This window comes from Tripterygium wilfordii, chromosome 10 (genome assembly GCF_013401445.1).
Source record: "Tripterygium wilfordii isolate XIE 37 chromosome 10, ASM1340144v1, whole genome shotgun sequence".
In the NCBI taxonomy this organism is placed as follows: Eukaryota; Viridiplantae; Streptophyta; class Magnoliopsida; order Celastrales; family Celastraceae; genus Tripterygium; species Tripterygium wilfordii.
Genome location: NC_052241.1, coordinates 3,130,236 through 3,156,916, shown reverse-complemented (window position 1 = coordinate 3,156,916; position 26,681 = coordinate 3,130,236). Strand labels below are relative to the sequence as shown.

Below are 26,681 nucleotides of genomic sequence, written 5' to 3'. Positions count from 1 at the left end.
ATGTGGGTCCAACCTTTATTAAAAAGTAATAAAGTGTAATTATGTGGGACCCACATAATAAAATTGAAAGAAAAAAATGAAGAACAACGGATTCGTTTTATAAGATCCCAATGAGAACTTATAAAACTCTAACGGATTCGCTACGCCGTTTGGCACAGCGAAAGGTGGAAGTGGATCCGTTAGCGGATCCGCTTTCGCATATGCTGTGCCAAACAGGCGATATATCTTTTTTTTGCTTTGTTTTGAAGGTTTTTGATGCGCTACTTTTGTTGGAAGTTCACAAACCAATTTGAGATTCAAAATATCACACTACGATGTCAGCATCAAAATGTGAAACTACAAGCAACGAGGATCACACCTTTTGTGCATTTCCTTCCTTCATTAATTTCACATATTTTTTGACTATAATGTCAAGTCATACCCTTAAAATTGTTTGAGAACCCACTCATTGACTGAAATTGAGCGCGTGAAAGCAGTTGGGCATGGACAATCATAGGTTTGACCAAGTCACATAAGCTTGTCAACCACGATGGATGGACTTCCATTTTTTAATCACGCGAGGGATAGGGTTTTAGACATTCATATCACGTGTGAATTACTAGGATAATTAATGAACGCATATTTTAAAGTTTGACTGTTCAGTCGCATATCTATCAACAATCATCATCCTATTCCTACACCAACTACGGATGAAACAAGGTCGAAGAAGCCAAAAAGCATGTAAAATGAGAATCATATTTTGGATGGTCTGCCATCCTTTATACTATTGAGGGGTTTATTTTATTAGAACTTTCATATGTCCGATTATTCTCGTGGGAACCCGCATAACTTGGAAGTTGACCCCAATCCTGCAAAGAATAAAACAACGATAATGATATGGATCCCAGTAATTGATATCTCAATTGTTAAATTGTACTCATATGATTTTATGTGTATCAAGTAAGACATGTGGAACTCACGAATTCACTTTAATCATGTGCATCCTACTCATATGTTATTATAACTTTTTTTTAAAAAAGAAGAAAATTTTCATTAAACCAACATGCCAATCAAAGGAAACGACTGAAAGCCTATGGATAATCTGAGAGTGGAAAGGGAGAAGTAGCTTTTTGGAAACCAACAATTTGAATCTGCCCCATATGGTCAAGGATAACAGCTCCAATACCCGATCTTGTGTCACCAAGCCGCCAAGACCCATCTACATTAATCTTTAGATAACTAGGGGAGGGGGGGACGAGACCAGTGGGAGGAAGCAGCCGCACCTTGGCCTCTAGTACTAGTACACAGAACATTTGCCAGGGGCCGCACATGGATCAGATGAGACTCTTGAAAGATAATTTTCTCTAGAGGCCACGGATGGCCATTATGGACCACCGCATTCCTAACAAGCCATATGTTATAAAGACGCTTGAAAGATAATTTTCGCTGCTAGTATAACTGAAATATCAACTTCTTAGATTTTTATCGTTTCCGATAAAAGGAAGACCATTCACTGACCACAAGTACTAAAGGGCCTTGTATCCTCGTTGGGTTTTGCAATCCATCAATGGGCTTGATAAAGTGGGCTGAATCGCTTGCTTTGTAGAAGCCCAGCATCCAAAACTCATTATAGCGGATAGAATAACCCAGCGTACCGGTTGGGGTCTAGATCCTCGATTGTTAATTTTGTCTTCATTTGTTGCGGATATTCTGTCCGATGGCTGCCATTCTCAGACAAACGAAGCCAGACAAATTGTTCAAACATTTTATATTACGCAAATGAAACCAGAATTGACGATCGCACATGGATGAAATGCAACATTGACTAAGGTTGCCAAGTGCGTGTATAACAACATGAAAAACACTTGGTCCAAATAGTATTTATTTCACTTTGATAGGCTCTGAGGCTCCGTTTGGATGGAAGAATAATACTCCGTATATTATAAAATTATCCTTTAATGAAGTTATCGGGTGTTTGAACGATTTTTAAAAACACTCAGGATAGTATAACTTTATACAAAAGTGATTCTTATACGATGCCGGTCGTATAATATTAACACACTTCCAACTCGTTTTTATTTTATACGGAGCGTTTAGTATAAGAAATAACATGTTAAATGACAAAAAAAAACCCTCACTTTCACTTTAATTAGGGGTAATATATGCATATTACCACAAATCTTATACTATACAAGCCTAATATCGGATTCTTTTCAAACACCTGATAGGATTAAATTATACATCAATTTATATAAGGATTAAATTATATATTGGATAAAAATATTATACTATCCTATATGAAGCCCCAAACGGAGTTTGATTGTCTAAGGATGTCATGATAGAAAATAATTTAACGAAAATAATTTGATGCCCTTTTGATGTAGGACTACTCACATGTTTATTACAAGAATACCGTCTAATAGGATCGAAAAGTCACGAATTCTGAATTATGTACAATTTGGCTCCGTAACTCACTTTGGTATTGTTGTCAAGATTAGTGACTTTGCCACTAGTCCCATGCTATTTTGGTCAAATTTCATTGTTTAGGTCTTCAAATTACTCCAACATTTTATTATTTTTGGACATTTTTCGTAATCATGTGTGGCACTCATTTATTGGATATGATTTTTAGTGGGCCCTGATCATGATGCCATCACATCCAATAAGTGAACGCCATACATGCACTGTGATGATTTGGACATGTATTACTGAGATCTATATTGAAACCCTTTTGCAATTTTCTTTATTTCAGTTTTCTCATTTATTAAGTTTTCATTTTCATACAATTAGGGTTGTAATTTTCTATGAGATACGTCACCTTTTGTCCCTATTTCTTTCTCTTTCTCTTTCTCTTTCTTTTTTAAAGGGTAGTTCCCTTAAAAGAGTACCATACCAAATCAAACCAAACCAAAGTCTTAGTTTAATATATACGCAAACACGCAAGTACGACTCAGTAAACTATGTGATTCAAATATATCAAGCTGAATTATTAAGTAATTGAATGATGTGAAATAAACTGTTGACAAATCAGGAATTGCTCCAGTTAAATGGTCCACAAATAAGCATCTAGTGTAGGGCTAGCTGATAATGAGTTACACATGCATCAAGTTTAGGACTGATAATGAGTGACGGTCCGATGGAATTACGACACGTAAACACCTGGGTACGACTCAGTAAGTTATGTGGTTCAAGGTGAATTGAAGGTGATCAATTATTAAACTAATCGAATGATGTGCAATAAACAATTGACAAATTAAGAATTCCTCCAATCAATGATCCACACATATGCATCAAGTTTCTGACGGATAATGAATGATATGTTAATTTTTCATTCCTCAATCAACCGCAGGCTGGACAAGAACAACCTATAAATTCAAGCTCAATTAATCCCATCAACACATGCAGATTGGATATTTTTGATAGTCTAGTTGATGAATATGAATCTCTCTTATCGATTGTCTAAAAGGCAAACTTGTATGGTTTCATATTGTAAGCTCTAGTTCCCTTCTCTTTAGATAGAAGTTTCGAAAACAAATATACACCATAAACATAAATCAAAGCAGAAGAATGAGAGAGTAGGTTCGCCATCAACATATATATGCTCTATTTCTCTATAATCACCATAGACTTACAAGTCTTCTAGAAGGCTTTAGACCAACTACTCTCCACCATACAATAAACCAGCTTCACTTCTTCACTCTTCTTTGCTTCTCTTAGCATGAAACCGAACATTCATGTGCTTGGTCCTTCCACGTTGGACAGGATTCGTAGCAGGAGAAGGAAAAAAACCTCACAAACACTAACATTATACAAATCCACCTCTGACATTATATATATCGTTGCAAAAGATGTAGCAAAGAAGAATAGAAGGCGAGAATAAGGGCCTTGAGGGAGGTGATCTTGATTTAGTAGAAACCATAAGAGCATAAAATTTCCTGATCAAGATATGGAGATTGAAATTCTCCAGCAGGTTCAACCAGCGACACGAGGTAGTGATCATTGGAATGGTTATACATGTTATCTGGCACAAATGGTTCAGTCCAGAAATCTCCACCACATGTTTCCCAGAAATCAAGCTCGTCTTGACGAATCAAGTCCGAACTTGTCTCTATTGCAGTCAGAGCTGAGGCTAATTCCGTTGCTGATTCTTCCATCGACGAAGACGATGAGCTTTCAAGAACTTCAACATTAGCAGAATTTTGAATTTTGTACTCGTTGATTGGTCTGATTGACTTCTCTCCTTGATTTGTTTCAATGATACTAGAGTTTTCTTCATCATTGATCATCACCCTGACCGTCTTTTGGTTAACGTGTTTCTTGAGGTTGGTGTGCCAGTAGTTCTTGATCTCATTGTCAGTTCTTCCGGGTAATTGAGCAGCAATAGCAGACCATCTGCACATCAGATCAATCATTTCGTTTAGAACTAGATCTTATTATTGTACCTAATTGAATTTTTAAAATTAAACTAGTGATCGATCAGTGCTTACTTATTCCCCATAGATGCATGCAATCTGATGATGGTTTCCTCTTCTTCTTTAGTATAATTTCCTCTCTTCACATTTGGCCTCAAATAATTCATCCATCTTAATCTGCAACTCTTCCCACACCTTGATAGACCTGAAAATTAACCAAAGTATATATATATACACACACATACATGTCAATGAATTAATCAAACAATGTCGTAAGTCAATATACACACAAACATTGTTAATGAAGCAAGATAGATCACTCACCAGCAAATTTGGGGAGTTGTCGCCAATTCCAGCAGCCATACCTTGTAACATATGCTATTAGCTTTGTATCTTCTTCTGGTGTCCATGTACCCTTCTTCATTCCAGCTTTGTCACAGTAAGGAGTTCTCATTCCCCCCCTCTCTCTCTCTCTCTAGGTACTTTTTTGTCTCTCTCTGACTCAATATTCAACAGCTCAAGTGATGAGCTCTTTATACCATAAAACTGGACTTGGATCAAAACGTGTTTCACACCTATCTATACTTTATTTTGTTGTTTGTACGTGATCCACACATTGGACATTAAAGAAAGAAAGTCCTTATATTCCAAGAAGGTTCATTTTAAGCCTCATTTTTTTGGTATTAGCTTTATGTATATATCAAATCACACTTGCTATTTACTAAAATGCCTGACATTACATTACATCAGCACAAAGGTCACTGTATATAATCAATCAGCATCAAAAAAGAAGTGATATTGAAGAGAGGCAGAGAATCGTTTTTTGAGCAGTTATTACATCTGTACTTCAATCGTAATTTCAAGAAAAATAATTGAAGATAAGAACAAGGAGAACATCAAATGGACATGCAAAGAGACAGACACGGCCATAACAAACCCTCCAACAAGAGGGTGATCATTTTTAGAATCATTTAGGTGATATCTTAGTTGGTAAATTTCTTTGGGGTCAAACAGTAAGAAATCGAGAAGTCCTGAATTCTATTTTTACTTGGAGTAATAGCATGGTGGCCATGCACACTATATCGTTAAGTGAGAAATTTATGTGCGCGTTGTTGCGATATTTCTAGCAAGTGTACTAACCGTAAAAGTAATAAAGTGTATGAGTAAAGTATCGTCCCACAGAGATTTTGACAAATTCAATTTATAAGTATCAACTTAAGCAATTATCACACTAAAATGGGAAAGTGAATTGTTTGGATTTGATTTATCTGACACTAAAGCAAGTATTTAAAGAAATTAACAACTAATTAGCAATTTCACAATTGATTTAATCAACCAAGGAAACAAACACGAAAGAGGGTTTTCAAGATAGTCAAACACTAGAGTTCCTAATTTCACCTCCTCTTATCCAATTGAACTCCATTAATCCGTTAATCCATAATTCTCAATCCAAATGTTGATAATCGATCTCCCAACCTACTCAATGTTCTATTCCTAGATACATCGAAAGTATTTTCAATACAAATCCATGTTATTCCTAACAATCGGATTAATATATCAAAAACTCATTAGGAGCGGTGTAAATCATTTAACGATTGCATAGGTCATAAACTTATATTCCTATGGTTGCAACCTATGTTCTCTATGGATTCTTGCAACCCTATGTATCTCCTTCCGGTCTCAACCTAGGCATAATATCATCCAAATGGTGATCAAGCATTTGAAAACAATAAACACATCCACAGAAAATCAATTATAGAGAGAGATTCAAGAACAAGAGACTAATTTCATTCAATATTCAAAGAGGGGTTCCATTAGGACATCTAGTTAGAGGATTAGTTCCTCATAACCATGAACTACAAAACAATATCCAAAATAGCAGTCATAATCATAAGAAATTGAGAGATATACAAGAAACGCCCTGAAATCCCAGCTCTTCTCCTTGCTCCTATGTTGCCTTCCAAGCTCTCAACACCTTCACTTCTCAAGAATTGTTCAAGAATCCCTAAAACCCTAAAAATCTATCCATTTATACCTCCCCAAACCCATATGTCGTTTATAAAACGATCTTCTGTCGTTTTGGGTTGGTCCCACTTGAGTTTGGGGTAGTTTCGGAAAGTTGGAAATCACGATATGGGTGACCTCTGATCGATCAGAATTGACGTCCAATCGATCGAGATTCTTCTCTGGTAAAAACACTACAACTTCATCGTAAAGCACCGATAGATCGGAATTGACCTCCGATCGATCGCGATTTGGCTCTGCCTCTAAATTTCTCTGATTTTGATCCGATTTGGCTCCTTTTCTCCGATGCCTGCCTCGACACTTGCAATGTACAAATAACATTTTCTTAGGCATGCAATATCAATCCTAAATTGACTCTAAACAATACAATATTACATGTAAAAAGATAAATAATTATATGTATATAATTAACACATCACGGCAAATCTATTGGCATGACATGAACAACACGTACATAGTACATTATAATTATTTGAGGTCGAGGACAAGTGATCATATATGCTCCACAAAAGCTAGACGTGCACCAAATAATTTAGGGCCACATAATTGAAATATACGGCTACTCGTATCAGCCACACACATGAATCACCACTAGTCTACATTCTACTTATAGAGTCAAATACCAGTCTAGTGTCTACATATATATGGAGAATGGAGCAAATGCGTGTCTAACGTGGTCAGATTGTAAGTTTCTTCGGAGGGATCAATGATTAGCACTGTTACAACCTCATTATGATTCTATACATCAATATACTGCCAAATACCACTATTGTTGTGATTCAAAGATATACTAATTGATTATGTTTTTCACTATATATACTTGTATATAATTTAGGGATTTGAGGCTACACAATTTCTCTTGAATTGTAGAGTCTAAAAGTATCGTTGAATGACACGTAAAAATTTTAATTCATGAGATCCAACCATTATTGGGTCTCGAAAATGTAAATGAATAATAAAAAATAGAATTAACTAATGTCTAACATGCCTAGGGATTTGAGGCTCCACAATTTCTCTTGAATTGTAGAGTCTAAAAGTATCATTGAATGACACGTAAAAATTTAATTCATGAGATCCAACGATTATCGGGTCTCATGAATAATAAAAAATAGAGTTAACTAATGTCTAACATGCCTAGGGATTTGGGCTCTCACCCTCACTTGATTTCGTTTGCAACTTCTCATCCTCCTCCTCTCAGCTTATTCGTGACATTGACGACCTCAGATAGCTTCTTCTCAGCATCATGGAGGACCCATATTTGAGTATGATTCTTATATACGACAAAGAGAGGGTACACCGAATTATTGTAGAAGATAAGGAAAAATTTTAGAGGAGTTGGAATATTAGAATATAAGAATATTAGAATGTAAATTTCAGATGTGGGGGTTCCGATCCATCCAAGATCAATCATATTTAGTTGGCACTTTCTTATCACTTGTCGTTTTCTCCTAGTCTGAACAAAATAATAGTCGGGGTTAGTAATAATTTACTGATCAGGTCCCACGTACACATGATGTAATCAACCGGATCTAATCACAATTAACAAATTGATTACACAACAAATTGTTTTAATTATTTAAACATCAATATACATCACGTGTAATCACACTTTGAATCACGTGTCAACAAAGAGGCTTCCTGGACCAAAGACAGAAGCTATGAGGAAGGTCGCAACCCAAATAAGAAGAAAGAAAAGAAGAAATGAATAAATGATGATGTCTTTGTCTGCCATTTTTAATAGCAATATTTGATGATTTGAGGAAGATAATTAATTAGCAATATATATAGATAGAAATTCTCTCATGAGATTCTAAAGTGAGGTCCCAATTTTTAGAGATCAAAACATTTTTTAAAAAATTTGAAAAAAATATATTTGTATTTTGATCGGTTTTACAAACCTAACGATATTTTTTTTTTCAAAATAAAAATCAAATTCAACATAAAAAGTGATACAAAAAATAAAAGACATTTCATACACTGTTTCAAGTTGCTTTTGATTTTTGATTTTTTTATTTTCTCTGAAGCCAAATCGTCTGGTGTCAAACAGAGGTGGAACCAACATTCAATATTAGGTGAGTGGAATTTAGTATGGGTTTTTTTTTTTATTCTATATATATCACTTGTTAATATTAAGGTAAAAGTAAAAAATCATATATGTAAATTTGATAAAATGTTTACAATTACTTTTACTGAGTCCTGATGTTTTGATAATATTATATAATAATCTCATTCGAAACTCGATCAATCATTTTTTTCTCAATGTATGTAACTATATAATCATTGAGTCATTCATCTCCCATTCGATTACTTCACAATCTTTTTTGTTTCGATAAGTCAGTAATGCATTAATAAAAAATATTTACAAATTACGAGGGGGCATATATACCCCAAACTTTAGACCAAAATACCATAGAAAGGACGATATAACGGACCATATAACGGACCATGTTTAAGCTTATATCGGATGTCCAAATGACAAGTTTGTATGGTGTCATTCTCAGTTACAAAAAAAATACTAAAGTAAACATAATCAAAGAAGAATAATGAGAGAGTAGGTTCACCATCAACATAACCATAGACTTACAAGCCTTTTAGAAGGCTCTAAACCAACTACTCTCCACCATACAATAAATCAGCTCCACTTCTTCATTCTTCTTTGCATTTCTTATAACATCAAACCTTTTTTTTTTTTTGATAAATCGGTGATAATTTTATTGATGAATAGTTAACAGGCAGTAACAAGGCTAGCGAACAGGTCTTTACAGAGGGAATCTCTACCAAGATTATACCAAAAACTAAGCACAACACATAACGCAAAGCAAGCTCCCAAATCCCCAAGTCTGAAGAACGAGACAAACTGAGAGTTGCCACATAATAGATCTAGACAAAGAAAATAAATAAAACAAAACCAGTCCACAATCTCATAACCACTATAGAACCAATCTTGCCCCGAGTGATGGAACTATATGACTTTCACTGTTAGAAAGCCCCACATGAGCCTTTGGCACAATGCGGGACAATATCTCAAGTGTTAGTTGGGCTCAACCTTTTTTTTACCCATTCCCTTAGGATCTCCGCCCAATAGCGTTTGAGTCACCTTTGGGCCTTTCGGATATGGACTACCCACATGGTGAAAGGTACCACATATGGACCCTAACATGTCTAATCCACTTGTTGGTCTCTCATAACCGAGCCCACAAGTACAGGGGAGTGTCAGAAAGTCACATATCAGAAAAGAAGTCACATATCAAAAAATATGTGGGACATTTGTTTCTTTATAAGACAAACTCACTCCTAACATATTAATTAGGCTTTTTCTCTAATTAAGTGAGTTGGGCCTTGACCCATTTGTTAGCTAAGAATAAACAAAACCGTGCGGATCCGATATATTTATGGGAATTGAACAACTCAAAGTGGACAATATAATTGATTTGCATGGGGTTGTGGATTTTCAACATTCACTTCTTTTAGATTTAAGCCCGCATTCCCTCATGAACCAAAAAAATGCAAATAAAATTATCTTTGTCGTTTCGCGGTACTCCACCTATGCTTGCTTTGTCTCTTCGTGTAGAGCCATTTGTGGTCAGATTGTAAGTTTCTTCAGGGGGTATCAATGATTACAAACTCATTATGATTCTATACGTCTATATACTGCCAAATACCACTACTGTTGTAATTCAAAGATATACAAATTGGTTATGTCTTTTATTATATATACTTGTAAATAATCTAGAGATTTAAAGGCTTCACAATTTTCCATGAATTGCAGAGTCTAAAAGTATCATTGAATGACACGTAAAATTTTAATTCTTGAGATCCAATTATTGTTGGGTCTTGAAAATGTAAATGAGCAAAAAAAGAATTAACTAATGTCTAACATGCCTAGGGATTTGGGCTCTCAAATTTTAGATTCTGTAAAATGAACATTATTTGCACTCCATTTTTTATTAAAACACCTTATTTTAATGTGTTTTTAAAGGATTATTGGGGTGTACGTAGTAAAAAACGGGATGTAAATAATGTTCATCTTATGTAATTCTACAAGCCTGACTATTCAATTAATCCGACAATAAAAACGCAGTCAAATGGCCACTCCAAATTTATGGTTTCCCTTCCAAATTTTGATGACGCAAATGGAGTCTTTCTTACCCCCAAAAAATGAAGAGTGTTCTATGTTTCTATGTGAGGTCGTCAATGTCACGAAGACCCAGTCAATCTACCCTCACTTGATTTCGTTTGCAACTTCTTCTCCTCCTCCTCTCAACTTATTCGTGACATTGACGACCTCATATAGCTTCTTCTCAGCATCATCGACGACCCATATTTGAGTATGATTCTTATATACGACAAAGAAAGGGTAAACTGAATTATTGTAGAAGATAAAGAGAAATTTTAGAGGAATGTAAATTTCAGATGTGGGGGTTCCGATCCATCCAAGATCGATCAAATTTCAAAAGCCTATTTAAACTGTATATTTAGTTGGCACTTTCTTATCACTTGTCATTTTCTCCTAGTCTAAACAAAATAATAGTCGGGGTTAGTAATATATAATTTACTGATCACGTCCCACACACAGTGGCGGACCCACTGCATAGTCACTGGGGGCACGGGCCCCCAGTCAGTTAAAATTTTTTTCTCTAAATATACCCTACATTCTTAACAATTTGACATTAAGGCCCCCAACAAAAAAATAAAAGGCCCCCATTACACACACTTAACCCACTAACTAAGACCCAACCCAACTCTCATTCACACACTTAGCCCATTAACTAAGACACAACCCTCATTCAACCCAAATAGAAAAATCCCAAAAATCAAAACCCTCATTCTCAATTGTTAGTGTCTACAAAGAAGCATATTTCGTATCCTTTGGTGTATCGACTTCTGAAGTTAGCATGGGTTTTGCCTATAACAATAGCAAGTGTTGAAAGATGCTTTTCGGGAATGAACATTGTCAAGACAGATTTGCGCAACCGGATCAGTGATCAATTTATGAATGACTGTCTAATATGTTACATAGAAAAGGAGTTGCTCGGAACTATTACTAATGATGTTCTAATATCGCACTTTCAAAATATGAAAACTCGTAGAGAACAATTATAATAAATTATAATGTAGTTTCTTATGTGTTTAAAATATTATTAATGTGTTTTTATATTTATCGTTTATATTTGTAAGTCGATTACATAAAGAACCCAAAAAAAAATTCCGGGGGCGCTGCCCCCGGACCCCCGGGTCATTTTTGTGCCCCCGGTAACTTCAATTCCTGGGTCCGCCACTGCCCACACATGATGTAATCAACCGGATCTAATCTAATCACAATTAACAAAATTGATTACACAACAAATTGTTTTAATTAATTAAACATCAATATACATCACGGGTAATCATACTTTGAATCACGTGTCAACTAAGAGGCTTCCAGGACCAAAGACAGAAGCTATGAGGAAGGTCGCAACCCAAATAAGAAAAAAGAGTAATAATGGAACGACAATGCTAGGTAGCCCAAAATATAAGAGCCCAAATCTAGGTGGCATGGTGATTGGACTGATGACTAGATTAATGAGGGAGAAAATTTTAAAATTTTCAAACAAATATTCACTCTTACATCTCCTCTACACTCTTACGTTCTCTCTCTTCCCTCTTTTTCTCTCTCTCTTCTCCCTCTTTGTGTGAACCCAAAGTCTATTGTCCGGCCACCGATCTGAGACGCCAACCCATCAAACTGAAGCGTCGGAGCGTTATGACTCACCCTTAGTTTTCGTTTGTCGCCAACAATCGCCTATTTCATCAGAATCTGAGTGTGAATTCGTGGCAAAACTAAACTTTAAAAGCTCAATCTAACCACCATAGGCCACCTCTTAGCGAATCACCACCACAGTTGGATTCGTATTGTTGAGCTCTACAGGTTTCAGCTATTGGACTATTCCATTGATTTTATTTGTGGATTTGGACTATTCCATTCATTTTATTAGTGGATTTCAACTATTCGATTAATTTTTATCAATCAATCTACCTGAGATTAAAAACAATTCTGAACCAGTTAAACAACTAAATTCATTATTTTGAACCAGTGGAATAACTAAATTCATTGTTTTGAATCAATGGAACAAATAAATTCATTATTTTGCTTCCTTGATTCATCATATCATTATCATCCTATTCCACCACATTAAAAAATTGAACACGCTGCACATCCCAAGAAGTAACAACCGTGTAGGGAGCAAGAGAACCACAAACAAATGCATGTGCTGAGACGCAATAAGCCTATTAAACCGTTTCAAGAACTGTTTTCCAATCTGCAAGATGCCAGAGAATGTGAGTTGCTCTTGGCCTACACTAATGGATGCCAAATTAAGGTCTTCCAACAATGATACAAGCATTCACCCCGCGTGATGCAACAAGTGGCCACAAAGTCTTACGACGATGTTCTCTTTTGGCATTCCTGATGCAGTTTAGCTCTTGATTATTCCATCAATTCAATTAAGCCAACAATCAATAGAATATCTAAATATGAAATCACCAATCAAAGCTTGTAACAAAATATAAATGTCTGATCAATGTGAAAACATAATAAAACAAATGTGAGAGCTCCATTTCTAGTGACATTACAAATTTTATTCTTTAATACAGATAAATGCAATAGAAGAAAATATATATTCTCTCTGCCAACTAGCAAAAATAATGACATGGAGTCTAGAATTAACAAAAACATTTTTCTTATGATATTATCTTCATCTTCAAAGGTGTAAATGATAGCTATATCATTGTTCTCAGCATTGCTTTTTTTGCACTCTCCTCCCATGCTTTGATTAGTGACATCCTCTTCTTGATTTCAACCCTTGCAAGGACAACATATACAGAAAATACAAATAAGTTTATTAACTCAACGTATTCAGTAGCTAGAAGAAATTTTAAAACTTCAGGCAAATCAGTGGAATATCTAAATCTATTATTTAAAATAAATGGAATAGCTAAATTCCATTAATTTAAATCAATGGAATTGCAAACATATAATGACATAAAACATAATATCGTATCCATTGAATTCACAGAAAGTCACATGCTCTCCAACCACATAAACTTTGAAAACAAAAGAAATTTCAAAACTTCAGGCAAATTAGTGGAATATCTAAATCCATTATTTAAAATCAGTGGAATAGCAAACATATAATGACATAAAATGTAATATTGTATCCATTGAATTCACACAAAGTCACATGCTCTCCAACCACATAAACCTTGAAAATAGACCAACCATGATTCACAAACTATTGCACCACAACCGGTGTATCTATCTTACCCAACCCTTCCTTGTCAAAGACTAGTAACATTTTGTTTTGGAAAGAGTGAATCAGTGAATGGTAATTAGTCACATGCGTGACAACATTATGGAAGGGAGTGGCCATTCCTATTCTTAAAAGAGAGATCAAGGAAATTCTGTAAAAAATATATACAAATGATGATTTGCTTTTTCAATTATCAAGGAAAAAGACAAACAGATGATGATATAAGTTTTGTCCTTGTGCAAGTCTATACTCCTATCAGCCATCGAGTGCTTTGCCACCACCGGGAATTTCAATCCCTTGATCGAATCAACAAAATCCTCCTTATCAGAACCCATAACGGCTTCAGAATCCCAATATCTTTGAATCCTTTAAAAATTTGCAACTTCGTCACCACCTCGAGCATCGAAATCCTATTATGGAGTTGCTCGATTGAATCGAGGGAGCCTATTGACCGATCGCCGTCCATCAGTAGACGATCTGTCGAGCCAATAGGGGAAGAGAGATCCGTCGAGCCAAGAAAGGAAGAGAGAGAGAGTGTGTGAGGGTGAGGGGATGTAGGGTTTAATTTGAGAGAGTGGTGAAATTTTTTGAATTTTTAAAATTTTACACCTTTCCAAATGATATGGCATTGCCACCTACATTTGGACTATTTGGATTACCAGAAATTTGGGTTCTTTGTCATTTTCCATAATAGAATGAGTTAGTCAATTAGCGTGATTTCAGCCACAATTTTACACAAATTGTACGTCCGTCATTAATGTGAATCTCGTATCGACAACAACGTTAATAATAATAATAATAAGCATCCATCCTACATTGACATTGTCGACCGACCATGAATGTTTCGGGATAGGGGGCTAGAATTAGTCCAGCTAATTCCACCAAATCATCACCATTCAATGCATGAATACATTGGGTTTGACAACACAATATCTCACCATTCAATGGTGCAAATTTGGTGGAATTGGTGGAATAATTCCAGCCAATCTTTTTCCGAATGTTTCCGTGTCTATATATGAAAAAACACCTCACTATATATATATATATATATATATATATATATATATGTGATGACATATCATTGACGTCATATGTTATCCTCGATGCTAATGAAACAGTAGGACTCTTGTTATTCAAATTTCAAGGTTGAATAATTAAGAATTCCTCCAATTAATGATTGACAAATATGCATCAAGTTTAGGGTTTACAAAATATTTAGTAAATATTTAGATTTTTCATTTCAATTCTGTTGTTTACTAAATATTTAGTTTCTTATACTTAACGTCTTAATCTCTTAGGAGATCATTCAACGATCTATAAAAATATTTTGAGATTATTTTTTTTTTGTGATGGATTCCAATTTCTTAATATTTTATGCTAAAACGTAGGTTTAGCCTCATACTGCGTCACCATTTGTCTCAATCAAACCAAAGTCTTAATTTATATATACAGGTAATTTAGTTTCTTATACTTAACGTCTTAATCTCTTAGGAGATCATTCAACAATCTATAAAAATATTTTGAGATTACTTTCTTTTGTGATGGATTCCAATTTCTTAATATTTTATGCTAAAACATAGGTTTAGCCTCATACTGCGTCACCATTTGTCTCAATCAAACCGAAGTTTTAATTTATATATACAGGTAACACATAAATATGTATGTAAGACTTATGTTATTCAAATTTCAAGGTGAATAATTAAGTAATTGAAAGATTTGAAATAAACATTTGAAAAATTAAGAATTCCTCCAATTAATAATCCACAAATATGCATCTAGTTTAGGGCTGATAATGAGTGATGGAATTACAGTACGTAAACACGTTAGTACGATTCAGTAACTAATTGAATTATTAACTCATTGAATGATGTAAAATAAACAATTGACAATTTAAGAATTCCTCCAATTAATTATCCACAAATATTCATCAACTTTAGGGCTGATAAGTGATACTGAATGATGGAATTACAATTAAGTTCCAGCTATTTGTCTATTAATTGATGATGCTAATTTTCATTTCTGAAACAACTGCAGGTTAATTGGACAAGAACAACTTATCAAACAAGCTCAATTAATCCCACATTCCCATCAATACATGCAGACTGGATATATATGCAAATTAAGTTAGAAGGTAATAAATTATAAAATTACTTGAGCAATATCCTAGTTGATGAACTTCTCTGGAGCCAAACCGTATGGCCTTGAGCAGGGGCGGAATCAGCATTCCATATTAGGGAGGGTGGAATTTAGTGTGAAGACTACCCCGGACCCCCGGATTTTTTTGGATTTTATATATATCACTGGTTAACAATAAAATAAAAGTAAAAAATCATATCCATAAATTTGATAAAATGTTTACAAATACTTTTACTGAGACCTTATGTTTTGATAATGTTGTATAATAACCTCATTCGAAACTCGATCAAACATTTCTTTTTCGATGTATGTAACTATATAATCATCGAGTCATTCATCTCTCATTTGATTTCACAATCATTAGTACTTATCCTTCAACTCAAAACAATCCTTCTTCCAATGCCTTTTCTCATGACAATAGCACATTCACCCTTAGCTAGTTTTTCAATCTTTGACTTGGAGCAAGACTTGCCACACTTCCAGAGCTTCTCACTCTTCTCACTCTCTAGCATTCCTCTAATTGTCAATGCATCAGTAGAGGTGTCATTGTGAACTTCCTTGTCTCTCTTCCTGACCTCATTGTTGTTCAAGTATTCTAAATTTATTCAAATCTAATCTCCTTCTTCCCATAAGGGAGAGTAGTGGCTAAGTGGTCATAAGAGTCTGGCAAGGAATTCAAGAGTAGTAGAGCTTTATCCTCATCCTGAAATGTGACTTCTAGATTCTCCAAATATGTCAATATCTTATCATACTCACTCTAGTGATCTGACATAGAGCTACCTGAAGAATACTGAAACCTAAACAACTTTTCGTTCAAATAGAGTCTATTCTCACTACTCTTCGTCATGAAATTGTCCTCAAGTATCTATCACATGTCCTAAGCCCTTGTCTCTTTTATCATTGAGTACTTTAATTTTTTTCAAGCACAAACGAAATAGAGTTGCACGTCTGCCTATTAAACTCCCCCAAAGACCATTTGAAATATCATTAGGTCTATCACCCGAAGTGACATCCAAATCCTAGTGATACAACATGTCCATAACCTCACACTACCATATACCAAAATTTTCTTTATCATCAAACTTCTCTACTACAAACCTAGCATTGGAAATTCCCTTCCCATAATATGAAACTGATGTGGAAAATGACGATGACGGTGTATCACTATTTGGATTATCCCTACTCATCTTCTACCCAACAATTTTCAGTCAATCACAACTGAAAATTAAGACCTAGGGCGTGAAGCACTATGGAAATCACAAATGCAGAAACCCCAAATCACAAAGAATCACGAACCCCAAGTTCTAATACCAATTTGTCATTCAAATCACAATACCCACAGACTATTGCACAAATGAATCACTAAATAAAAAAAACTAGCTTTCTCCATATGGTGTGTCTGTTTGGTAAAGTGGTTGTGTTGATTTTCAACACTAATGGTTAAGCTGTGGGAAATAAACTGAGTTTAAAGCTGTAAGGTGTTTGGTGAAACTTTTACTGTTGTTAGCAGTTAAGTTGTGTAAAATCTATTTTTGTTTGTATTAATTATTACTATAATTAATTATTATAAATGAATAAATATAATTTATTATAAATATCAATCATTATAATTATAAATGGATAAATATAAATTATTATAAATTTATAATTGTTACTAATTTATTTTAATATTTATTAAGAATGAAATACAATAATAGTATATTTTATAGTTTATTAAGAATTTTATTTATTTCATATAAATATAATTTAACTTTAAAGCAAGTGGATCCTACCATTTTTCAAGAAAAAAAAAGTTAACTTTAAGGAGGTGTGGCCCACATGAAAAAGGCTAATGACCTTGAAGGGAAAATTAAATATAAGTTCCTCACTTGACAGTTTTGTTCCAATAAGTACACTTTTAAAAGTCTTATTTCATAAAGTCTATATAGTTTGAACTAATATTTCAAAAAGGACAAAAAAAATAAAAATATTTGATTTTATTATCTAAAATACCATCATCTTCATCCTCAAATATGACACATACCTCTTACACATGATTCATCTCTGACCTCCATCGAAAGCTTCATCCGCCCCTCATAGCTTGTTCGAAAGTTCTATGACATTTTTTTAGTGATTTTTCATTCCGATTTTTGTTGTATTCGAAGTAGATCTACCCATACTCACCATGTGACTTTTAGCTCTCTTTTTTTTCCTTCGATCTGTCATCACATCATTAATTTTGGTAGTTTTTGTGGTTTTTGGTCCTGATTAGGGATCAACAGACTACGGGTGATTTTTTATATGTTTTGATTAATTTGATATCTATTATAATGTTATCTGTCTCGCTAAATATGATCCGTCTTGTCAAAAATATTATATGTTTTTAATGAAATGTTATGTCCGAAACAGATAACATATCATAACATATTAGAAACAAATATAATATCTATAGGTTCAGATTAGATTTCAGAAGGAAAAAAAGAGTTTGAAAAAACAATAAAACCTCAAAGGTGATGCGTCTTGGTCCGTGGAGTTGATGGTCGTCGGTGTTGGCCATATTGGCCAGATCTAGCTCTTTTGCAAATAGTAGTCGTGATTTCACAAAACTTTTCCGACGACTCAAGTGATAATAAGCTGTCAGTGATAAATGGGATTCGATCGTATTGACCTAGAGCTTTATTTCGATAGTTCGTTGGTCGAAAACGATAGCTGGACGACCAACTTTCGGTGGTTGGCATGAAGAAAGAAGAAGAGAGAGAAAATGTCAAAATGAGGAGGAAGAAGATAATAACGTGTGTTATTTTATAATACAAGTGTATTTTTATAAGTTTATAACATTTGTGCTTATTTCTAAACTTCCTTTTGACTTGTGTTTATTGGAATACAACTCACACTAAAAAGCCTCCTTTTCAATCGGGGTAAACACCCAATGGTTTGAGGTGTTTGATGAGGTGGTCCCGTTTTATGTGATCGCTAATGATACTGCTCTCTATGAACCGGCTCACCAAATGGAGTCACCATCTATGTTATCCTCCGACCTTCTAAACTTGTCATCCACGTTGCCAAAGATTTCAAGATTCCAAGTTTTCAATCTGACCTTCAAAAGCTTCAATTTGGATTAATCTATATCATAGTGGCCCACTTATAGCTCGTTGCAAAAGACGTACCCAAGAAGAATAGAAGGCGAGAATAAGGGCCTTGAGGGAGGTGATCTTGATTTAGTAGAAACCATAGGAGCATAAAATTTCCTGATCAAGATATGGAGATTGAAATTCTCCAGCAGGTTCAACCAGCGACACGAGGTAGCGATCATTTGAATGGTTATACAAGTTATCTGGCACAAATGGTTCAGTCCAGAAATCTCCACCACATGTTTCCCAGAAATTAAGCTCGTCTTGACGAATCAAGTCCGAACTTGTCTCTATTGCAGTCAGAGCTGAGGCTAATTCCGTTGCTGATTCTTCCATTGATGGAGAAGATGAGCTTTCAAGAACTTCAACATTCGCAGAATTTTGAATTTTGTACTCGTTGTTTGGTCCGATTGACTTATCTCCTTGATTTGTTTCAATGATACTAGAGTTTTCTTCATCATTGATCATCACCCTGACCGTCTTTTGGTTAACGCGTTTCTTGAGGTTGGTGTGCCAGTAGTTCTTGATCTCATTGTCAGTTCTTCCGGGTAATTGAGCAGCAATAGCAGACCATCTGCACATCAGATCAATCATTCCGTTTAGAACTAGATCCTATTATATTGTACCCAATTGAATTTTTAAAATTAAAGTAGTGATCGATCAGTCCTTACTTATTCCCCAAAGATGCATGTAATCTAATGATGGTTTCCTCTTCTTCTTTAGTATAATTTCCTCTTTTCACATTTGGCCTCAAATAATTCATCCATCTTAATCTGCAACTCTTCCCACACCTTGATAGACCTGAAAATTAACCAAAGTATATATATATACATACATGTCAATCACTTAATCAAACGATGTCGTAATTCGATCAATATATACACAAATATTGTCAATGAAGCAAGATAGATCACTCACCAGCAAATTTGGGGAGTTGTCGCCAATTCCAGCAGCCATACCTTGTAACATATGCTATTAGCTTTCTATCTTCTTCTGGGGTCCAAGTACCCTTCTTCAGTTCAGCTTTGTCACAGCAAGGAGTTCTCATCCTCCCTCTCATTTTTCTCTCTCTGGATACTTTTTTTTTTTTTGTCTCTCTTTCAATATTCGACAGTCCAAGTCCTCTCCTTTCCTAGGATCTAACACTCGAGTGTGATGAACTATTTATACCATAAAACTGGAGTTGGACCAAAACATGTTTCACGCCTACCTCATTTATAATTATTTGATTTTTATTTTGTTGTTTTGTACGTCATCCACACATTGGATAATATGAAAGAAAAGTCCTTACGTTCGAAGAAGATTCATTGTAATAAGCCTCATTTTCGTGTTACTAGATTTATGTACGCATATATCAAATCATACTTGTTATTTACTAAAATGCCTGACCGCGTTACATTTCATCAGTACAAGGTGACGACGGTATATTATAAAATCAATCAGCATCAAAAAAGAAAAGTCTTTTGGTAAGTTATTATCATCTGTAGTTCAATGGTAGTTTAGGACAAATAATTGAAGAGGAAAGCAATGGAAACTAGATCAAAATGGACAAGCACAGACAGACGGCACAAGAAATCCAACTAGAGAGGGGGAATCACGTATTACACTGCTACTGACAAGGAGGTGTACATAATATTACTTTCGTAACCATGAAGAACACGTAATTTCCTTTTAAAGTCAACACAATTTTTTTTGTTAAGAAAAGAAAGCATGAATACGTTTGGATTGGATTTACGAGTTCAACGATGTAATTTACTTTTTTTTATCTCAAATAAAAATCAAATTTAACGTGAAAAATATATGAAAATTTGAAATCATTGAATATAAATCCGAAATATTACATTTGTTTTTTACGTTCAGTTAAATTTTTGTGTTTGAGTAAAAAACATAATGTTAGATTCATATATCGATCAACGGTAGTACAACAGACGATCTGTAGAGATGGATGGACCATGATCCACTAAATCCAGCTAGACAAGCATTAACTGATTAACTAATCGAGGGCCACTTATTTGAAATATATGCCCTACTCGTGTCAGCTTCACACATGAATCACCACTCGTCTAAATATGGAGGATGGAGCAAATACGTGTCTAACGTGGTCAGATTGTAAGTTTCTTCGGAGGGATCAATGATTAGCACCGTGATGGAAACCCACCACACGGAATGGGACCCAAACATAACATTACAAGTTTGAGTCAACTCGCTATCTAGATTCTAAATCCACCATCTTCTCTGATATGGATTCCTCATCAATCCTCCACCAACCCACCATCTTCTGATATGGGTTTCTCATCAATCCTCCACCCTTAGGAGCATGCACGACCTCGTGCATGACCCTGACTCTGTACCATTTCGGCATACGACCCACTTACCATCTCAAGTCTTACGAGCCAATGTCACATAGCCTTGTCAAACCCAGTGGATTTAGGGTTTTCCCAGTTACTTTTTAAAGCCATTTTTTCTCTCTCTTTTTTTAACGGCATTTTTTCTATTTTCCAACCCGCTCACAATGAACATAGCCCATTGTCTGCTAATCCAACTGTACAAAGGAATGGGCTCTGGGTTAGTCTAGTCTACTATAGTGCCAGTCCACGGCCCTGCACTCATGCGCGTGCATTCTCAATGAAAGCACCAATGATGGAAACCCACCACAGGAAATGGGGGCTCAAGCCTAGCATTATAAGTTTGAGCATAATTCTTTATTGAAAACTCAGGTTGACAATAAGAAATTTGTCTTTCCTTATAAATTAGACTCAAAACCCACCATTTCTGATGTGGGATTCTCATCACACTGTTACAACCTAATTATGATTCCATACATCTATATACTGCCAAATACCACTACTGTTGTAGTTCATAGATATACTAACTTTTTTTTTGAAAAACATAGATATACTAATTGATTATGTCTTTCACTATATATACTTGTATATAATTTAAAGATTTGGAGCTCCGTAATTTCTTTTGAATTGCAAACTCGAAAATTATTATGGAATGCCACGTAAAATTTCCCACTCTAGAGATTGAAAGATTGTTGAGTAGTGAATATGCAAAAAATTTATACCATATATATATATATATATAAGTATTAGTCTCATTTCGGAAAAGTGCTTGATGTTGTAGGGGTATTGGAACTTTCAACAATCTTTCTTGCCTGAGTTCATATCTCGGCCAGTCTGTTTTTGTTTCTTTATAATTATTTTGTTTTTTTCTTTTTAAATCCTCTCATCAATAGATAATATCATTCAAATTTCTTATATCTTATACTTAAGACTATTTAATAAGTATTTTATTAATACAAAATATATCATATATTAAGTCCACACTATCTCAATCACAAATCCATGGTCTTTTATACATTCAGTAATACTTTTATTTTTCACTATAATTTTACTATAATCAATGAGAAATTGAGAAAATTCTCATAAAAAAAGTAGTTCAAAAAAAAATTCTGAGGCGTTGTCCTCAAACCCCTATCAATCTTAAGACCAAGGACGGAGCCACGTTGGTCCTGAGGGGGGCAAGTGCCCCCCCTGGATTTCTTCAAAAGAAATACTAGATATACATATATGCTTCACAAGCCTAGCACAAAATTGTAGTTGGTTCAATGGTGGTGTACTTTGTAGTTGGTAGCTCTAGTATTGAGGTTCGAGTCTTATGTAAGCATTGTCACATATATTTTTTTTCTATTTTTCGTTCAGCAAACCATATATATTTTTTTCTATTTTTTTGTTCAGCAAGCCACATACCTTTTTGTTCTATTTTTCGTTCAGCAAGCCATATATTTTTTTTTCTATTTTTTTGTTCAACAAGCCACATACTTTTTGTTTTTGTTTTTTGCTTTTATGTTTATTTTCATTTTGAAATTCCAGAGCAACTTGAGTTTTGTTATTCTTAAATTATTTTATGCTTGGCTTTGTTTATTTTCAATTATTTTATTTTTTAAAATTATCTCTTTATCAAAAACAAATAACTTAATTAGATAGTCAAATTTAATAGTTCTATGACTGAGATACGATAACCCAGAATCATTAAAACTACTGATTATAAAATATATTATTCATTTTACTTGTTCTCTCAGTAATATAAAATAATATATGTAATTCAATTAAAATTATTATAGTATTGCAGGCGAAGTTATATTTATTGGACTATATATTAATAAAACAAATACAAATAGCCAAAAAACAATTTCGGGGGCGATGCCCCCAAACCCCCACATTGCCCCCCCTCATCCTAAATCCTGGCTACGTCCCTGCTTAAGACCCCCTCGTATGAATTTCTGGCTCTGCCCTTATATTTGGTCATTGACCTTTCAAAACAAAAGTTATGTAAAGGATATTTGAATTTAAATTTCTGATGTGGTGTTCTAATTAGATCAATAAATTTTCAAAAAGTCTATTTAAACTGTATATTTAGTTGGTACTTTCTTATCACTTATCAGTATGGAACACCACGTCATTTTCTCGTAGTGTGAACAAAATAAATAATAGAGTTAGTAATAGTTTACTCATGATCAGGTCCCACACACGATGTAATCAACCTTATCTAATCACAATTAACAAAATTGATTACCCAACAAATTGTTTTAATTAATTAAACATCAATATACATCACGACGTGTAATCACAATTGACTTGAAGCGCTTTGAATCACGTGTCAACTAAGAGGCTTCCAGGACCGAAGTCAGAAACCAGGAGGAAGGTAAGCTAGGCTACAATTGCAAGCCAAACAGGAGCGAACAAAAGAAGACGAAGAAGAAATTATGTCTTATTGTCCGCCCTTTTTAATAACAATATTTTATGATTTGAGGAAGAAGACAACTAATTAGAAGAATATATATATATATATATATATATATATAATGTCTGAAACGTGCGGTCACAAATTAGCAATAATACTATATAATAGAGCTACTTAGTCAATTAGTGTGATTTCAGCCACAATTAAAAAAAAAATTGCGTCTATAATAAAGCATTAATTAAAACACGTGTGTGAACGTTTCCCAATTCTATAATGTGAATATTATATACCCCACCAAGAATAATACAACAAAACGTATTAATTAAATACGACCATTTACTGTTGACTTACTCGTATAGGCGTATAGCTATTTCATTCATGGTACAACAACGTTAATAAACAGGCTTATCAAGAAAAGAAAAAATAAAATAAAATAAACATCATGTGTCACAATACATTGACGACCGACCATGTGTTTCGTGTCTACATATGAAAAAAATAGGCGATAGAACTTACGTCATATGTTATCCTCGATGTTGATGAGAATGACCTACACAAGAGAACACGTTGACTGGACATCTAAATTGAGATTTCAATATCTTTTAATTTGAATGTTCTAACATCTAGCTATTTGCATTTATGTGTGTCTTAATTTGATTTTACACTTACACGTGTTTTCCCTTGGTTTTATCAGAAACAGGCTTAAATTGGATGAGGCGTTAAGTTTGGAGTTTCTGCATCAGTCTTGTGAAGTCTGAACATCACCTGTTCGGACACCCTAAAAAGGTGTTTGGACAGCTGCATGACTCTACACTTCCGAGAACATATTTTTTATGGTTTTTTGGGCATTTAATGATTTTAACCAATAGGGGACGACCATTCTCTCAAGCCTTCATAGGAATAGTGTAGTGTAGATTTACTCTCTCTCTCTCTAGGTTGTCTTTGTTCTCGTAGTTCCTTTCTTTGATTTTGTGTAAACACTGATTTAGATGACAATAAATTTATTGTTTATCATCAAGATCATAAGTGGCTAGTTGTTTATCTAGGCTCTAGCCCTGAAGGATGGATGCGATTTTTGATTGCTCAAGGTATGTGTATAGAATCGTAGTTTCGATTTCTCTATTGTAATTTTGTAATAGTTATGTGTTTGGTAGATATGAATGGGTAAGCTATTATTGCGTTTTCTTGATTTGGAGTGTGAATTGGGTTCGATGACTAGGGTAGACCCCAAGGGGAATATTAATTCATAAAACTTGGTATGTTGTATGCTAAGTATTCATCGTGAATCTAGGAATCCAATTTACTATGCTTGAATTGAAGTCTTGAATGTCCAATGTTTGATTTTTTCAGTTGCTTGAGTTAATTGTATATCCATTGATTATGTGTATTGATGATTGGTCTTTGTGAAATTCATGAAATGAGTATGCTAGAGTTATAGTTAATTGGTCTTTGAGTGTGAAACTAGGGTGTTAGCAAAGCCATGTCCTAAGGAAAAATATTAATCCATAAGATTAGGTGTCTACCCCTTTACGTTCATCGTAAACCAAGAGGCCCGATGACCTTAATGTTTTAATTGAAGTCTTTATGCCCAATTTTCATTGCATATGCATGATTGATGATTTCACACAATTGCATTGTGCAAGTTTGCAATAATACCTTGAATATCATAATTGAACATCCACCGTAAAGAATTAAAAACTAGAGTTTTTACTTAATTGTTTTATTTATTCTTGCTTTAGTTTATTACAAAATCTTTTTTCGGACATTTTATTTTTTCTTGCATCTTATTCATTTTCTTTTGCATTTAGCTCTTTATTAATTAGTTATTTGCATTTATTCATCAAAATTGTATTTATTTCTCCGTAAATTTGATACCGGTCCCACCAGATTATTACTTGTCGTTTACCTTACACTTGAGATAAGTTCATTATACACAATTTTGATGTCGGTCACACGTAAAATAATGGGTCTCCCATGTTCAAGTAAGTAAACTATCAAATGGGAGTGCTCGGTACTCTGAGCTCTCTAGTAGTATGTACCTTTGCTAACCCAGAAACATGATCGTTGTTTACTATTATTTTTTCACTTTTTTTCTTTATAAATAAAACGTCTAATGGTGTAAACAATGTTGCAATTTTCGATTTTATTTTCCTTTTTGACCATCACCTATGTTTTTTTAAAAATAATTACAAATAGGAACACAATTGAAAAGAAATGTTCCAATAAATACAATTAAAAAGTTATTATAAGGACAAAGTTTATTGAATTACCTATATGCCCCTCTTCATTTAAAAACGGGTTGGGTACGAATTGGTTACTAAAAGATAGAGGGATATTTGCGATTGAGTCATTGAAAGAAAAACATTTTCAAATTAAGCCACTGAACGTTCTAATTTTAGCAATTAGGTCACACCGATCTAATTCCAATCAATTTCTCACTGAAAAAGGCTAATTTGTCATAAATTTGTCATAGTGGAATATTAAATTAAAATAAGAAAATTACGTGGAATCTAAAAACAAACTAAAATAATTTTAAAAACGAAAAACCAGGAAATTTAAATAAATAAAAAAAACAAAAAACAAACAGTGTCTTCGTCACTCTTCTTGAATCGATTAAGCATTGAAGAGAAGACATTAGAGCTGCAAATTGTCCAAATACAGGTAATCTCAATGTTCCTCTTTTGAATAATCATTACCATCTTCTTCCTAACCCTAACTTCAACGCCTATTGCCCTCAAGAAAACGGCACCACATCATGTCTGAATTTCTCAATACTAACCAAATTTGGGGTCGAATCGAGTAGGCCCGCATAGACAAATTGCTAAAATTTATGACAAGTCACCAATTTCCGATAAGAAATTAGTTGAAATTAGACCGGAGTGATCTATGTAATAAAATTTGAAACCTTTGGTGACCCAATTTGAAACATTTTTCTTTAAGTGACTCAATTGTAAATATTCATATCTTTCAGTGACTTATTCATA

At 34.2% G+C, this 26,681-nt stretch overlaps 2 protein-coding genes across 2 annotated transcripts; both read right to left on the bottom strand.

Annotated features, from left to right (window-relative positions):
- Positions 1-3,454: 3,454 nt before the first annotated feature.
- On the bottom strand, positions 3,455-4,901 carry LOC120007838 (transcription factor MYB15-like). Its single transcript, XM_038858301.1, has 3 exons — positions 4,716-4,901; positions 4,467-4,596; positions 3,455-4,371 (listed from the first exon to the last, which is right to left on the bottom strand). The coding sequence occupies exons 1-3, from the start codon at positions 4,843-4,845 to the stop codon at positions 3,885-3,887; spliced, it is 747 nt and encodes a 248-aa protein (XP_038714229.1). The 5' UTR covers positions 4,846-4,901; the 3' UTR covers positions 3,455-3,884.
- Positions 4,902-18,590: 13,689 nt separating this feature from the next.
- LOC120007164 (transcription factor MYB10-like) lies at positions 18,591-20,084 on the bottom strand. Its single transcript, XM_038857360.1, has 3 exons — positions 19,870-20,084; positions 19,623-19,752; positions 18,591-19,525 (listed from the first exon to the last, which is right to left on the bottom strand). The coding sequence occupies exons 1-3, from the start codon at positions 20,009-20,011 to the stop codon at positions 19,039-19,041; spliced, it is 759 nt and encodes a 252-aa protein (XP_038713288.1). The 5' UTR covers positions 20,012-20,084; the 3' UTR covers positions 18,591-19,038.
- Between the last annotated feature and the right edge of the window lie 6,597 nt (positions 20,085-26,681).

Bases quoted from the DNA above. Each gene is read 5' to 3' on its own strand.
- LOC120007838 (XM_038858301.1), bottom strand. From the start codon at position 4,845: ATGAGAACTCCTTACTGTGACAAAGCTGGAATGAAGAAGGGTACATGG. The intron at 4,597-4,715 runs GTGAGTGATCTA...GTTAATTTTCAG, and splicing joins ACAACTCCCCAAATTTGCTG to GTCTATCAAGGTGTGGGAAG. The intron at 4,372-4,466 runs GTAAGCACTGAT...TCTGATGTGCAG, and splicing joins CATGCATCTATGGGGAATAA to ATGGTCTGCTATTGCTGCTC.
- LOC120007164 (XM_038857360.1), bottom strand. From the start codon at position 20,011: ATGAGAGGGAGGATGAGAACTCCTTGCTGTGACAAAGCTGAACTGAAG. The intron at 19,753-19,869 runs GTGAGTGATCTA...GTTAATTTTCAG, and splicing joins ACAACTCCCCAAATTTGCTG to GTCTATCAAGGTGTGGGAAG. The intron at 19,526-19,622 runs GTAAGGACTGAT...TCTGATGTGCAG, and splicing joins CATGCATCTTTGGGGAATAA to ATGGTCTGCTATTGCTGCTC.